Genomic DNA, 16,866 nt, shown 5'->3' with positions numbered 1-16,866 from the left:
AACAATAACAAGGATTCGCTCCTTGTCGCGGGATTTACCCACGAACGAAAAACCCGGCAAGCATCCCTTTTTCATTATGTGGCGAATGTGCAGAATCGAGGGGACGGGTGAGGCGACCTCTCCCCACCCCGTGATTATGGGGAGTGGACGCCTTGAAGACTGCGACCTGGCCCCGCGCGGTAAATGAGCCGCGCCTCCACACCTCCCTCTTTTTATGGGAAAGGCGCGAGCCGCCTCTTTACTACGATATGACGCATGCATGCGGAAACCACCCCACGCATGCCGCCCACGTCACGCACACCCCTCCACGCCGCGCCACACGCGCGGATCGTGGGAAGCGCCGCGCGCGCGAAAAGTCTTACCGCGGTAAAAACCGCCCCGCCTGCCTGCGCACTGTTTTGGGCCTCGCCCAACAACGTGTCGCGCTTATGTGTGGCCCAGGCCCGGGGGCTCCTGTCGGTGTACAGAACGAGGGGCGCACTTTTGTACCCCTTTACATGTGCACGGGCAGTCGGAGCCGCGCCTGCGGTCGCACCAAGCAGAGCAGGGGAGGTAAGCCAAGGTAAGACCGAAGCCCAAGACAATCAAAGCAACGCTAAGGCCAAGACCACAAGGAGCAGAGGGATGAAGCAGGTTCCCACTGCAAGACCCTTGCCGGGGCAGCTCGCCCCACACCAACAGAAGCGAGCCACCCTTGAGCCCACGGTCCCCAACGCCATCATCCACGTGGGGCCAGGGCTCGGGAAGGCACCTCTGTGGTGGCATGCAGATCTTTGTGAAGACATATTCAAGATCAGATGAGGACTAGAAGACGACGATCCTCGGCAAGATCCTTGCCGAGGAAGGCCACCAGACCCCCGGCAAGGCCCTTGCCGGGGATGACAGCACACCACGGCAAGACCCTTGCTGGGCCACCCGGCAAGACCCTTGCCGGGCCACCCGGCGAGGCCCCCGCCAAGGACGCCAGCAAGGCCACCGCCAGGTCCACGCCAACCAGGCTTCCACCGCCGTTCAACATGCAGCTGCCAGCCCAACCAGCTGGGCGGGCACCTGCGTGGCAACATGCAGCTCCCAGGCCAACTCATCGAGCGCCTGCATGGCGGCATGCAGATCATCGTGAAGGCTCCACCACCGCGCCACCTGAGCTGCCTGCCTGCCTACATGGCGCCGCACGCATCGCTGGCCAGGGCGCGTGTCAAAGCGAGGAGGAGCTGCGACGGACGGGACGGGCCTCGCCCCCGTCTCCAATAAAGCAAAGGGACACCTAAGCTACACATTAAATGCGTCTTGTCCTGTAATACGAGCGATAAGCTCAGGGCACTGTACGCCTTTCCACCTCCTGTGTGCCACTGTGGCAGCCCCTTCCGCCTATAAAAGAGGCCCAAGGCATACTGGAGAAGGATTCGGCTCTTTCGAACCACGCGCTGACCACAGCTAGTTCGAGAGCTCAAGAACTCTCTGAAATACACCCACCAAAGTAGGACTAGGGTTTTACGCATCCTCGCGGCCCGAACCTGGTTAAACGATCCTTGTGCTGCCTACTAGACCTGCTATCCTCGCAACCCCGCGCCCCGGCAACCGTAGTAGGGATTCTTGTGATCCCATAGGTGTCGTTCCGCACTGACAGAGCGGGAATGATTCTCCGAGATAGCGAGGGTAGCATCATCTTCTCTGCATGCCGTTCCATCATGCACTGCTCTGGGGCACTTCAAGCCGAGCTTCTTGCCTGCCAGGAGGGTCTGAACATTGCTCTTCAATGATCTACCCTGCCGGTGGACATTGAAATGGACTGCATGGAGGCAGTCAAATTAATCAAAACACCTTCTATAAATACATCGCCGCTTGTGATGATAGTCAATGATGTTAAGAGTTTCTTTGGTGAAAGGGATGTAACCATTGCTCATGTAAGTAGGAGTCAGGATGTTGTTAGTCACTACCTAGCTGCATTTGGCCGTGTCGAGGGTCATACTACAGTATGGTTGCGCTCTGGACCTGCAGAAGTTCCTATGCTTTGTAGGAACGAACTTGTAATCAACTAAGCAATGAATCCCTTTTAACCCCGCAAAAAATAAAAAAGACCAGTGTTGGTCTATGAGCCCAGCCTAGATCCTAGGCACTCCCTCTGTTATAAAATAATTGATGTTCTTGATTTATCCTAAGTCAAGCATATTTAAGCTTCACGACGGCCTTATCCTCAAGATACTAACAATGAACCCACTTCAATTTTCTGATGGTGAGTGGCAAGCTGAGGTACTTCACTCGGAAGGTAGTGATTATTAAAGGGAGATCAATGGAAATGTGTTGAAGGTTGATGCGCGCTATGGTACCGAATGGGTGCTACTTGATTCTTGCTGAAGTTGGTAACAAGGCCGGTCACATTGCCAAACTGCCTCAAGATGTTGGAAAGTGTGCAGATGTCCTCTTTAATAGTTGCCACAAAAATCGCTGCATCATCCGCATAAAGTAAGGTTTTCTACTGCATACCTCGCACATGTAACTGGTGCAATCTCCCCTACTAAGTGGCATGTTCATGGATGTGCTCAATAGGGTCGATGGCAAGGCTGGATAGTAAATGAGATATCGGATCTCCATTTTAATAGGTGCCACAAAAATCATTGCATCATCCGCATAAAGTGAGGTTCGGTACTGCACAGCTTGTTCAATGTAACTAGGGCAATCTACCCGTGGCAAGGTCAAGGTTGTGCTAAATAGTGTCAATGGCAAGGCTGAATAGTAAAGGATAGAGTGGATCTCTCTGCCGGAGAACCCTCCCACCCCCCACCCCCCCCCCCCCCCCCCCCCACCCCCCACATTCCTGATGGCCACTCCAGGGACTCCATTGAGCACAATTCTAGAAGATGCGCCGGAAAGGAGCGAGGCATTCCAAGCTCTATATTTGGCGGGAAACCCTATATGCTTCAAAAGGTCAAGCAGGTAGTCCGACCTAGAAAGTATTTTGAGTGAGGGCATGTTCTCTGGAAAATTCAAAGAATTTTAGCATATTTTCAGAAAGTCCAAGCAAACCTTACACTCCGTTTGGATGTAGACATTGGGAGGCTTGGCATTGAATTGGGGCAATGCCAAATCACACAGGACATTGATATTGATATTGAATGTGAATTCTGCTGTTTGGATGTCAAGTAATTGGCACTTGGCATTCGGAGAGGGTGGTTCAATTCCATGGCTTGTTTGGATGGTCATAAGTTGCGTTGGAATTGGTCATTTGTTACTGGATCTACATTGTACATTGTTCTATTAATTGAAACTAAATTTTATACAGAAAATGAATATATTTTTGAATGATTGTATATATCGAAATAAAATAAAATAAACAGTGGCAACACATATACATGTAACAAAACTTACATACGTACCGGCAACAACACGTGTACAACAACATCATATAACAACAACACTACTTATATATAGCAGCATCACTTGTACAAGAGCATCACAAAACAGCGGCATTTGACATCAATAAAAGTGAGTGTCAGACATGTAGCAACAAGTTATATCTAGTTGACGACAGCAAGCTCAAAATACATGTTTTAACCATCATAAAGACACGATACATAATATCCAAAAGATACATGTTTTTAACTATCATTAGAACCACATGCTCTTAATGGTTACATTGCAGCCAACCAGCATACATAATATTCCCTAAAAAAAACCAGCATACATAATATCCAGAAGGTACCAATCAAGCACTGTTCTTCTCATTCAACATCAACAGCCAATCCTTCCTCAAGATAATCCCAAAAAGAACCGATTCAAAGTAGAGTTCCGTCAAGATAATAGTTTTCCTCTTTTTCCTGTTGTTCTTTTCAGTTATATAAGAAACCAATCTACTTGATCTGACAGTATGCAATTGCACAATAATTAAGTAATTAGGCATCCATCATTTGTACAACATATCAATTTACCTCAGGTGAAAATTGCACTACTAATCCAAATCTACATGACAAGTGAAGATACGTACCTTGAATCGGGTTGCTGATGGGGATCCATACACCCACCAAATTTGGGATTAGAGGGAAATTTTAGGGATAAGGTTCTGAACAAGGGGAGGGCCGGCTGCCATGGGGGATTTAGGCGCTTGTAGGGAGGGCAAGGGGGCGCTCACCATGGCAGTCAAGAGGCAGCCGCCACCGCTGCCGATTGGGACCTCCTCGGACCTCGGTCGCCATGACGGGGAAGACAAGGGACAGGGGGGCGCTCTCCATGGCGGGCAAGAAGAAGACTTGGTATGGATCGACCTTCGTTGGGGAGAAGAGAGGAGGACGAGGGATTAGAGGAGGAGGAGGGAGAAGGCAGTCGCCTGCGCCGCCGTCTCCTGAGTCGCGCCGCTTCTCCTCTCCAGTGTTGGCACAGGCCCGACCTCGACGCTGCGATCGCCGTGTACTCTTGGGCGAGACGCACGTACGAGCTACTGCGGCCGATTGCTTTCCGGCCGATCGAGCATAAACACGCTAGAACACAACAAGCAAGTAGACAAGCAAGTGGATGGATTCTCACGTAGTACCAACACGTACATACGTAACAACCCGGACGCTGGCTTGATTGATCGATGCCTGAACTTGACGGAAACACGCGCACACACACACGTGAACACGAGGAGGGCACAACAGTTTATGGCTACAGGAGCGTGTCGCTCCTGATTCTCTATTACTTTGATCTGAGTTCGGTTCAAGTTGATTACAAGGGGTATACCTGGGTATTTATATTAGCTAAGCTAGCCTATACAATACATATTCGGTGATGTGCTCTGGTCCGAGCGGGACACAGACTAGGCAGCGTGGTTAATTCCAACAATCACCCCTCTAAACACGATGTCCTCACTTCACAGCTTGGAAGCCGATCCTTCGCCGCATCTTCACGAACTTCTGTCGTCCCAAAGGTCTGGTTAGGATATCAGCAAGCTGATCATCGGTGCAAATGTAGTTCACGCCAATCTTGCTTTCTTCCATGCACTCCCTTAGGTACCGATACCTCGTATCGATGTGCTTCCATCTTTCATGATGACACACTGGATTCTTCCATAGAGAGATTGTAGACTTGTCGTCAACTTTGAGCACCACTCGTTCCTTACCTGTGAGGTCACCGAGTAGTCTTCCTTGGCACATGCCTCGACACACCGCGGTTGCAACTGCAATATACTCTGTTTCACGGGATGATAATGCAACCACTTCCTGCTTTTGTGATGGCCAACTCACCATGCTTTCTCTCAAAAAATATGCCACGCCCGAGGTACTTTTACGGTCGTCCACATCTACTGCCATGTGGCTATCACTATAGCCAAGTAGCTCCATCATCTCCTTCTTCTCTCTCAAATAGACACAACCGAAGTTTGATGTCCCTTTGATGTACCTGAGTATATTTTCCACCGCTTCCCAATGCTCCGTCGTGGGTGCTTCCATAAAGCGACTCACTATGCCAACGGAATAGGCCAAGTCCGGTCTTGTATTCGTGAGATACCTCAACTTTCGGACCACACTTCTATACTCCGTTGCATCAACCGCGGGTGCTTCACCTGTCTTGCTTAGTATAAGACGAGGCTTCATCGGAACATGACTTGGATTGCAATCTTTCATGCCACAGCTTTCAAGTACCTTCTTTGCATATGCCTCCTGGCATATTGTGATCCCCTCCGGCTTTTGTTGTACCTCGATCCTAAGGTAGTAACTAAAGAGCCCTAGATCAGTCATCCTGAATAGCTCCTCCATTTGTAGCTTGAAGTTTGCAATCACCTCTTCGTCTGCTCCAGTTATCAACAGATCATCCACATAGATGCCCACTAAGAGACGATCATTTCCTTTACCTCGCTTATACATCGTATGCTCCAGTGGGGCTTTCTCAAATTCAAGAGAAATCAATGTACTGTCAAGCTTGATATTCCATGCCCTAGGAGCTTGTCGTAGCCCGTACAACGGCTTGTGTAGCTTCAATACCTTGTGTTCCTCTCCTTCTTTGATGTACTTCGGTGGTTGCTTGACATACAATTCTTCTTCTAACTCTCCAGTCAAAATCGCGGAGTTCACATCCATGTGATGTAACCTCCGAGATTCTTGAGCCGCGAGAGCTATAAGTAGTCTCACCGAGTCCATCTTTGTAACTGGACCGAACACTTCTTCGAAGTTCACACTTTGCTCTTGCACGTTTGCTTTAGCCATGAGCCTTGCTTTATGCTTCACCAAGGTCCCTTCGGCATCCTTCTTGACTTTGTACACCCACTTGAGATCTATGGCATTATGTCCGTTGGGAAGATCCACCAGCTCCCATACTTAGTTGTCTTGGATCGACCACAACTCTTCATCCATAGCATGACACCAACACTCTTCTGTCTTTGCGTCTACAAAATTTTCCGGTTCCTTGATGTGCAAACATCGTTGCCCTTTAGGCCAACTCCACCGCGCGACCCTATCCTGTCCGGGTGTGTCCGTTTGAGGTAAAACGGACATACCAGGCGGCCCAGCGCGCGACCCCATCCTAAAAAAACGTCTGTTTTGTGTCCGCTTCGCCCCATCCCGGGAGCAAAGTTGGGCTGGCTTTGGGTCAAAAACGGACACGAGCGGACGATTCTTGTGTCCTCCTCGTCCGGGCCGTGTCCTCTGCATGTGAGGCCTGACCCACTTGTCATCCACTCTTTTATTATCTCCCATGGCCCACCATCCTCTCTCTCCACCTTTTCTCCTCTCTCTCCTGCTCCACACACCACACATGCCGGTGCACGCCACCTCCGCCTACTACATGCACCGCCGCGGCATGCAGGTGCTCCTCGGCGCAACCGGCGGCGTGGCGAGCATGCGGGCGCGCGGCGCGGCGTGGCGGGCGCGGCTGGAGCTGCTGCGGGGCGGGCGGGCGCGCGGCGCCGCGGCGGGCGCTGCTGCGGGCGCGGGCGGGCGTGGAGTGCACGCGGCCGGCGGCGAGCGCGGGCGGGTGCTGCTGCGGGGCGGGGCCGAGCTCGCGGCGGCCGGGCGAGCTGCGGCGCGAGCGCGCGGGCGACGGCGGGTGCGCACAGGCTGCGGCGAGGGCGAGGGACGGCCGGAGCGTGCGCCTCGGCAGCCCCGGCGAGCTCGCGCGGGGGTGGGCTGGCGAGCTGCGGCAGTGCTCGTGCAGTGTTTGATGAAATGCCTAGGCCGGACAAAGCCGGACGCATTTTTGGGATGGGGCAGCCGCGGTGGGCGCCTCGACACTGCGTCGGTCCGACACGGACATCGGTCACCCTATTCCCACCCCAAGCGGACGATTTCCGGACAAAACGGACGTCTGTTTGGGGTTGCGCGGTGGAGTTGGCCTTAGTCTTCATCTTCACCGAATTTATTTGAAGCGCTTTTTCTGAAGAGATGCCAAACACACGTCGTTCTTGTCCTATTGGAGAAGACACACTTGCTTCTGAACTTGCCAAAGTTCTATTTTCTGGCGATTTTTCTTCTCTTCCTAGGCCTTTAAGCCTGCTTTTTCCTGGGCTGAATCCCTGCTGCCTGTTACCATGTTTTGAGCCGTTCCCATCTTCCGTATGGCCTCTTGGGGAGGCGCCTTGGTCCAGGCCTCGTGAGCCACATGATGGGCTGGCCTGTTCTGGTAGTCCTTGCGGAACGAAGCGTGCAGGCTGAGAGCTGCCTGGCGTGCCGTATGTGCTTTCGAGCACGTCGCCTGCTGCTGCATGCCGCCGTCCAGGAGAGCCACTGCTGCAGCCTTTGATGCTCACATCACTCGTCTGCTCACGTGAGTTGGACAGCGCATAGCTCGGTGCAGTTCGTGAGGCTTCCCCTGCATCAAGACTTGCCACGTCGGAACCGCAGTGACTTCCGATGTCTGCATTCTCTAACATCATGCACACGTCACGCTCATCTGGTCCGACTGCAACTCGGCTTGTCCCGGGATTTTCTGGCACTGCCACATTGGAATCGTCGTGGACTTCTGGCTGCACATCTTCGCCTGTTTCTAGTGCGATCACACTGTCACGCATTGCGACGTGTTCTTCTGGCGACACGTCTTCGCCGTCTTCCAGCGCGATCACACCATCACACATCGTTTCTTGGTCTTCTGGCGCCACGACATCGCCTGGGTCTAGCGTGATCACACCGTCACGCCTTGCTTCATGGTCTTCTGGCGCCATGACTTCGCCTAGTTCTAGCGCAACCATACCGTCACGCCCTGTGTCCTGGTCTTCTGGCGCCACCACTTCGCCTGATTTTACTGGCATGACCACATTATCACGCCTCGTGTCATGGTCTTCTGGCGCCCCAACATCGCCTGGTTCCACCAACACGAATGCATTCACCGGACCTGTCTCCATCTAATCATGATCATCTGGATCCTCTTCGTCCACTAGCTCGCACATCAGCATCATATCCTCGTCGTCTCCTTCCTCGGCCATGAGCGCCTGTTGCTTCGGTGTTTCCTCGCAGTCAGTCTTGAAGTGACCGAGGAGGCCACACTTATAACACCTTACTTTTTTTATGTCAAACTTCCTCCTCGGTGGTTCAGGTGCAGCCTCGTCGTCCGAGTCGGCGAAGTTCTTTCTCGCCGAGCGCTGCTTCCCCTTCCCCTTCTTCTTGCCGCTGCTCGTGGATCCGCCTTGCTTTTCTTTCAATAGTGCGATCCATTGCGTCTTTGTCAGTATGAGGTGCTCACTCTCCTCCGAGTCGCTCAAGCTGAGACGGATTCTCTCATCATGGGCCTTGAACCTTCCGATGAGATCCTCAACCGTGAGAGTTTTCAGGTCGAGACATTGTTCGATCGATGTGACGATCTGGATATAGCGTGCCGGCGCGGCACGCAAAAGTCGTCGGACGATCGCAACTTCTTCAAGGGTTGAACCATAGCTGCGTATGTCATTGACGAGGCACTTGAGACGGGAGGCAAACTGATCGACCGTCTCACTTTCATCCATCTTCAGGCACTCATAGCTTCTCATCAGGGACTGAAGGTGTGCTTCCTTGACACGGTCATGACCCTGGTGCAGGATCTTGATGGTCTCCCATGCCTCCTTTGCCGAGTTCTTTCCATCGAAGTGTTGCAGCACATCCTTCGACATGGCGGAGTAGATCGCCGTTAACGCCTGATGATCCTTCCGGTACTTCGCCGCGCCCTTCGCGTACTCGGCACCGCCGGGGTCCACGGCTTCCGAGAACTCAGCTCCCTCCATCGCGACCTCCATGTTCATCGCTCATAGTGCGTAGTCCTCTCGATCCAGACGGTGGAATTGTGATCCCCCACCATCGGCATCGGTGCTCCCGCTGCCGCCGTCACGATCTCCTTGCCTGTGTTCGACATGATCCTTCGACTGCTTTCCGAGAATCACGCCAATACACCAAAGCTGTAGATATCAATTGTTGGCACAGGCCCGACCTCGACGCTAGCTGCGATCGCCGTGTACTCTTGGGCGAGACGCACGTACGAGCTACTGCGGCCGATTGCTTTCCGGCCGATCGAGCGTAAACACGCTAGAACACAACAAGCAAGTAGACAAGCAGGTGGATGGATTCTCACGTAGTGCCAACACGTACATACGTAACAACCCGGCCGCTGGCTTGATTGATCGATGCCTGAACTTGACGGAAACACGCGCACACACACACGTGAACACGAGGGCACAACAGTTTATGGCTACAGGAGCGTGTCGCTCCTGATTCTCTATTACTTTGATCTGCGTTCGGTTCAAGTTGATTACAAGGGGTATACCTGGGTACTTATATTAGCTAAGCTAGCCAATACAATATCTATTCGGTCCGAGCCGGACACAGACTAGGCAGCATGGTTAATTCCAACATCCAGCGCCTATTTCTTTTCCTCGAGCGGGACGAAGCGGTAAGTGGGGCGGGGGGCTCGCGCGCTACCGAATACCAAGGAAAACCGAGCGGTGAGGCTCTGAATTGAAGAAGTGGAGGCGCGTGTGTTGCCGCGGATGGGCCAATATCTTGGTCCGTTTCCAAATCTGAATACCAAAACCATCTGAACAATGGCATTCAGGCCTAACCAATGCCAATATCAAATTCAGAGGCCCAATGTCTACATCCGAACGAGGTGTTATTGGAATTCAGAATTTGAGTGGGGCCTAGGCCCCCACTCACCTCAAGGTAGGTACGCCCCTGAGTCCCGTCAAACAGTGCCAAAAGCTTTCTTGAGGTGTAACAGTGTCAAGCGCTGCATATGCTAGCTCCGGTATACAAAAAGAGCTCCGGTATACAAAAAGAGCTGGTCACCTTCAACGCGAATGTATGGTTTGCGTTGTATTTTCTGGTACTGCGAAACGTAGATCACCAACTCCCAGCCTCACCTTCTCTCATATTTATTCTACCCATTTTTCTCTTCAACTGCTCTAGGTCTATTCTTCACACATGGATCCTCCTGTTAGAGTACTTTCTCCCCTCCCTCCATATTGACAAGTACTATAGCTACTTTACTGCGAGTTTGGATATGTATACATACACAACCACCAAGTGTTGTCATGCACTCAGTTCAGTCAAATAATATATATGTGAGGCAGATAAGTTGTCGCTACATCACCGGGATGCGTAGGATATTATTCTTTTGTTTGTTGCTTTATTCATTCTCCCGTGTACTTGTTAGTCCGACAATTCAGAATGGAAGATATCAGGATGCACAAAGGTGCTACAGGAACGGACATATGAGATCCAACAAAGTGGTGTTGTGCCCTGGTGAACGTTTGCATGGCTAATAGTACATGATTAGTTGACATGCCCCCACTCACACACACTTGAAAACCGAAAAGGAGAACTTGATTTCCTGCTCTAGCAATGGTTTACGTGCTAAGATGCACCGACTTCAGCCTGGGAGGTATTTTCAGAGCGATAATGCTACGCTTATGGATGTAATTTGTCACGGATTAATATTACATGATGGCCAGCCCACACTTTGTCGATCCGCATCTTCCACTGGTGTAAAAAAAACGCTTTTTATATTATAGGATGGAGGGTGTATTTTTTTTCTTCCTCCTCATTCGGACCACCTCGAGGTACAGCTGCTCGGCGGCGGGGTGAAGCCTCTCTCTGATCCCACCATTACCGGCGAATCCATTTACAAGTCAGCTGCATGGACCAGGACGGCGAAGGAACAGAATTCAGTTGCGTAGCCTGACACTGACAGTGATCTATATTTATCTCTTTTGCTAGCTGAATAACTCTGCTTTATGTGCACGTCACTTCACTCGTATATCCAAGGAGAGGCCGTTCAGGGGCTGTTCGGTTCCTGCCCAGGTCCGCCCCGCCAAATCATGGGCGCCGTTGGCACACCAAAAAATTGGCGAGCAATTTGTCCGCCACTGTTTCGCCACGGCGTTTGCGCAAAAACAGAGAGGAGAGGCCACGGCCACACACCGGCCACTAACAACTCCCTAGCTACAAGCACATGGCTCTCCTCTCTCCCTCCTCCCCCCTCCTGCGCTCCTCCTCCTCCTCCTCCTCCCCATCGCCCTGCTCCTTCCGGCAACTGCGGTCCGTCCTTGCCTCTTCCCTCCCCCACGCTTCCCCTCCATCTCCGGCGCCGACCTCCCCTCTCGATGTTCCCCCTCTTCCGTCCCATGGCTCCCCTCCTCGTCCTCTCGCCTTTGGATCTGGCTCTAGCAACAAATTTTGGGCCCTATCTTCCGATGGGGGCGACGATGACTCTGACTCCGATTCCAACCTTCCCCCTCTCGCCACGGTCTGTCCTCCTGCCGTAACGCCGCCGCTGAGGTTGGGGCCGACGGGGCGCGTTCGGAAATTTGCCTCGGGTGGGCGCGGCCGACCGGTGCTCTCTGATGCTGTGGTTGGATCTGGTTGGATCCAGGTTGGGCGTGGCCGTCGACGGGGTCGTTCGCGGACGGCTTCCTCGCCGGACCGTGCCGCTTTTGGGGCTGCTCCTCTGCGGGTTGGTGGTCTGCCGCGTTCGCCTTGCTCTCCTCCGTCCTCGTCGCCGGCGGGCAGGCTGGGTCCGGTGCTGCTGGCGGCGGCGACGGCCGCTCCCCCATCGCCTCCAACCCTAGATCGGGTTCCAGTGCAGGAGGCTTGTGGGCCCTCTACTCAACCCACTTTGGCTCGGTCTAGGCCGTCCGTTCTAATTGGGCCACCTTCGCTGTCATCTACTTGTGATCCCCCCTCTCCATTCTGGGCTCTGGGCCTATCTTGGCCCAGTTGCCCCCTCCCCCTCTGGCGAGCCCGGCCTGGCTAGCTCTGGATATTTATGGGTTCGCAAGGGCTCCGCCCCCCCATTTCTAGGGTTTCCTACCTCTCAATCTGATCTGCGTCGCTTCCGTCTCCGCATCCCACTCTACCGCAGATCCCCTCCCCCTCCACCTTTCTCGCTCTCCTTCTTGGCTGTTGTGGCCATGGATCGATCCCGTGGGTCCTCGAGCGAGGTTGTCTCGGGCCAGAAGCGGCGGCAGGAGGATTCGTGTGACGGGGCGCCGGATCTGGAGCTCGAGGCGTCCCTCCGCTCGAAGCTTGAGGCCGAGCAGGCGGCTCGGTCGCAAGTGGCCCGCGAGCGCAAGGCCTGGGCGGCGGGGCCCGAGTGGCTCTAGAAATATGAGCGCGCTCGGTCGGCTGCGGCGTCAGTGGCGGTTTCAGGGGCGGAGGCCCTCGGATCGGGCGGATCTGGGGTCGATCCCTGGGAAGCCACGGCGGCTGCTGGCGGCTTTGGTCCTGGTGCCCGCCTCCCTCCTCCTCCTCCGCGCGGCCCGCTTCCCTTGGCTCGTGGCAGTGGTCGGGCTTCTGGCCCCTCGTCGGGGCTTGGCGAGCGCCCGATGGGGCGTGTGGGCATTGGATCTGGTTCCTTTGGGCGTCGTTCTCTGGCGTCTGGTCCCGGCTCATCTTCTACTGCCATGGGCAATGGGATCTTGCCCCTCCCCCTCTTCCGCCGGCTCGTCCGTCCCCTCCGCTCCCCCAACCACCAAACCCTAACCTCACTTGCTTCGCTTGCCACCAGCCGGCCATTTCCAATCCGGCTGCTTCAATCCACCTTTTTGCCTGATCTGCAGAGAAGATGGCCACCTTACGGTGGACTGTCAGAATCGTCGCAAGCCTACTTCTTTTATGCTCTTTTGTCAAGGTCTCCCTGGGTGCTCTTTCTGTGCTCTCGACAGCGAGATCCCTCAGGTGGCTGTGGCCCCTGCGCTCTCCAACGCTGCTATTATCACCATCAAAGATCACAAAATCTCCCCCAGACCCTCCTGGACAAACTCAAACTGTGGGACGACGGAGGTTGGGATTGGCAGATCCGGCAGCTCTCTGACTTTGATTTCGCCGTGGTTTTCCCCTCCAAGAGTAGCCTCAGGATGATCTCCTCTTGCACAAGTTTTACTTTACCTCTCAACCAGCTCGTTGTGTCTGTGAAGGCGGCTTCCAATGGTGCTAAACCTATCTCCCCCCTCTCGGAAACCTGGGTCGTTGTGGATGATATCCCCCTACGTTGCGCTCAGCTGAATTCGCGATGGCCTTTGGTGTCTTAATCGGCAAGCCCATCATGGTGGACCCGGAGTCCCTCTCTGTTCTTGGCCCCGTTTGTCTCAAGCTCTAGGCGGTGGACCCCCTGTGTATTCATGGATCTGTCGACATCTTTCCTTCGTCTGATGGCTTCAGGATGCGGGTCCGCGTGGAGGGTGGCGCCAATCCCAACATTCCTCCTCCCCCACCTCATCCACCGGCTGAAAATCATGGCGGAGGGGGCGATGATGCTGCCAACTTGAGCGGGGGATCGCAACCACACTTTACGGCCTCGGAATGGGCTCGGAATCCAGGGAACTCTTCAAGGACAATGCCCCGAAGAGCAAGGATGTTGGAAAGTATGTGATGGCGGAGAAAGTGTCTGTTGAGGCTGTCCCGGGTGCCCCCCAAGCTGGTACTCCTGTTTCTGGGGTCTGCTCCAACCTGCCGGTCCATCCAGGCTCGCCGTCTCTGTCCGCGTGCTACGACCTGCTCCCTCCCCAAGCGCAAATCTTCTGTCCGGAAGTTCTCGGCTTGCAGCCGGGCCTCTTCGGGCATGAAGCTCTCCACGGCTAGGCTCTGTCGCCGCTTGGAAGCTGACATGGGTGCCGCGGTGTGCCAGGCTTCGCCGGTGGCGCCACGCTCTACTCTGATCCGTTCCCCTTCTTCAACGGCGCGCAAGAGTGGTCGGATCCGCGACAGTGGAGTGCGGGTGGCTGACAAGGCTTCACGGCGTGCGGCGGCCCGTGATCTTCCAGCTTCAGGTACTCTTCTAGCCCATCCTTCTTCAGTTCCATCTAATTCTCCCTCCTCCCCTATTAGGCTTGTTTTTCCTTCTTATTTAGATGATCATTTGAAAAAGGTTCCCACGGATGTTGGTATATCGCTTGATCATAATGTTGGATCTCCCTCCTCCCTGCTTGCTCTAATTAGGGTCGATGAGGTGGCTCAGGCTGCTATCGCCAAAGCAAAAGAGATTGCGGCGGCTTCTCCTGCTCCTCCGGTTGTGGCCTGGGGGAGGGGGTCGGAAGGGGGGGGAACCAGCTAGTTCTATTGCCCCTCGGGTCTCTGTGAAGAAGGGTGCCCCTAAACGCGCTAAAACCTGCTTGGCACCCTACAGGTCGAGTTTACGTATCAAGAACTTGTCCTTCAAATGAAAGCGCTTTTTTGGAATGAGAGGTTTCGGGGCTCGGGGGCACCGGGACCAAATCAAAGGCGTCGTCAGGGGCTCTGATCGGACTGGTTGAGACCTTTAAAACCTCCTTCTCCCCCCATGAGCTTTCTGCAGTTGCGGGTGCTGATCGTTTTGACTCGAATTTTCTTCCCTCCTCGGGCCACTCGGGTGGCATTCTAATTGGCTCTAAACGTGATGTTTTCGACTTTGTAACCTTCGACCATGTTATTTTTTGGGCCAGTTCTGTGGTGTTCCACCGCCAACTCAATATATTCTGGGAAATAATGGTGGTTTACGGCCCGGCGGACCATTCCATTTCCCCTTTATTCCTGGACGAAATCTCTAATAAGGTCGAGTCTTGTGCCCTGCCCCTCCTGATTGGTGGTGATTTTAACCTGCTGCGCTTTCCGACTGATAAGAAAACCAATAACTTCTCATGGGCGCTGGCTGATGCTTTTAACAAGCTTATTAGTACTTGCGCTCTTCGTGAGATTCCCAGGGTGGGATCTAGGTTCACTTGGACTAATCATCAGGTATCTCCTATTCGCTCTGTCTTGGATCGTGTTCTTGTCTGCCCGAGATGGGACTCCCTTTTCTTGCTTGCCACTCTCAAAACAAAGGCTATTGTAGGCTCGGACCATGCTCCACTCATTCTTGACGCGGGGCTTCACTGCGCTTCCACGCCTCCCCGGTTCCAGTTCGATGTCTCTTGGCTCCTAATCGAAGGCTTTGGTGACCTGCTCGGTTCTAGAATATCTGAAATTCTTTGGACTGCCGAGCACTCCTTCGGCCCCATGGATGACTGGCACCATTGCTCGTATTCTCTGCGCAAGTTTTTGCGTGGCTGGTCTCATAATCACGCGGCGCAGGAATGCCGTGATAAAGCCCTCCTCTTGGCTCAGATTGATGCTCTAGACTCTCAGGCTGATTCTTCTGGCCTCTCTGATTCTGAATGGGCTTTGCGCTTTTCTCTTGAGCAATCTCTGGTGCAGTTGCATGTCTTGCTGAAATATATTGGCGCCAGAGGGGCACGATCAACTGGATGCTTAAAGGAGATTCCCCCACTGCTTACTTCATTGCCATTGCCAATGGGAGGCGGCGTAGATGCATGATTGACAGCTTGATGATCGAAGGGGTTAGGGTTTCATACCAAGACATCGTCATGAATCACATAGTTCATTTCTTCTCCTCCCTCCTTTCTACCAAACCTGATAAGGGGTTTAGAATCTCTTCTACCTTTTGGAACCAAGGGGACAGGGTGTCCCTAGATGAAAACCTTGCTCTTATGATACCTTTCTCTGAAGAGGAGATTTTCAATTCTATCAACAAAGCTAATACTAATTCTGTGTTTGGACCGGAGGGCTTCTCTATTCCTTTCTTTAAAACTTTTTGGCCTCAATCAAGACACTTATCTGTGCGGTTATTCAAGGGTTCTGTTTGGGGATGGTTGACATCTCTAGGCTCAATTATGCGGTCATCTCTCTCATTCCTAAGATTAAGGGTGCGGAGCTCATTTCCCAGTTCAGGCCTATTGCTCTTATCAATAACTTTGCCAAATTCCCCGCCAAATGCCTGGCACACGTCTTACTCCTGTGGCTCACCGTACCCTCTCTCCTACTCAATCTGCCTTTGTCAAGGGGCGTTTTATCCTCGATGGGGTCCTCTGTTTGTTTGAGATTGTCCATGACATCCACAAATCAGGCAGCAAGGCTGTTATTCTTAAACTGGACTTTGAAAAAGCCTATGATTCTGTTAGCTGGGGCTTCTTAAGACAAGTGTTGTTCGCTAAGGGCTTTGACGGTGGTGTGGTTCATAGAATTATGCAGTTGGTTGTGGGTGGCCATACTGCCATCTCTGTCAATGGGAAAGTTAGCAAGTTTTTTAAAAACTCTAGAGGCCTTAGGCAAGGTGACCCGGCCTCTCCCATCCTCTTCAATTTTGTGGCGGATGCCCTTTCTAATATTCTGTCTAGGGCCGCGGGGGCTGGCCACATTACTCCTGTTAGTTCCCATCTTATCCCGCAAGGGATTACTCACCTTCAGTATGCTGATGACACGATTATTATGGTGGAACTTAACGATCACTGCCTTGCCCACCTCAAATTTCATCTTCTTCGCTTCGAGGCAATCTCTGGTCTAAAAATCAACTTCTCCAAAAGTGAAGTCATTGTCACTGGGGTCTCGGACACCAAGGCCTTACGTGTTGCTCGCTTACTGAATTGTTCTCTTGGCTCCTTCCCTCTTAAGTATCTGGGTCTATCTATAA

General features: G+C 53.1%; 1 protein-coding gene across 1 annotated transcript; it reads right to left on the bottom strand.

Annotated features, from left to right (window-relative positions):
* Positions 1–8,302: 8,302 nt before the first annotated feature.
* LOC141027418 (uncharacterized) lies at positions 8,303–9,154 on the bottom strand. Its single transcript, XM_073504447.1, has one exon. It carries the CDS (start codon positions 9,152–9,154, stop codon positions 8,303–8,305), a length of 852 nt encoding a protein of 283 aa, XP_073360548.1.
* Between the last annotated feature and the right edge of the window lie 7,712 nt (positions 9,155–16,866).

This window comes from Aegilops tauschii, chromosome 7 (assembly GCF_002575655.3).
Source record: "Aegilops tauschii subsp. strangulata cultivar AL8/78 chromosome 7, Aet v6.0, whole genome shotgun sequence".
Taxonomy (NCBI): domain Eukaryota; kingdom Viridiplantae; phylum Streptophyta; class Magnoliopsida; order Poales; family Poaceae; genus Aegilops; species Aegilops tauschii.
Note: the sequence above shows the minus strand (reverse complement) of the source record. Positions and strands in the feature narration are given on the sequence as shown.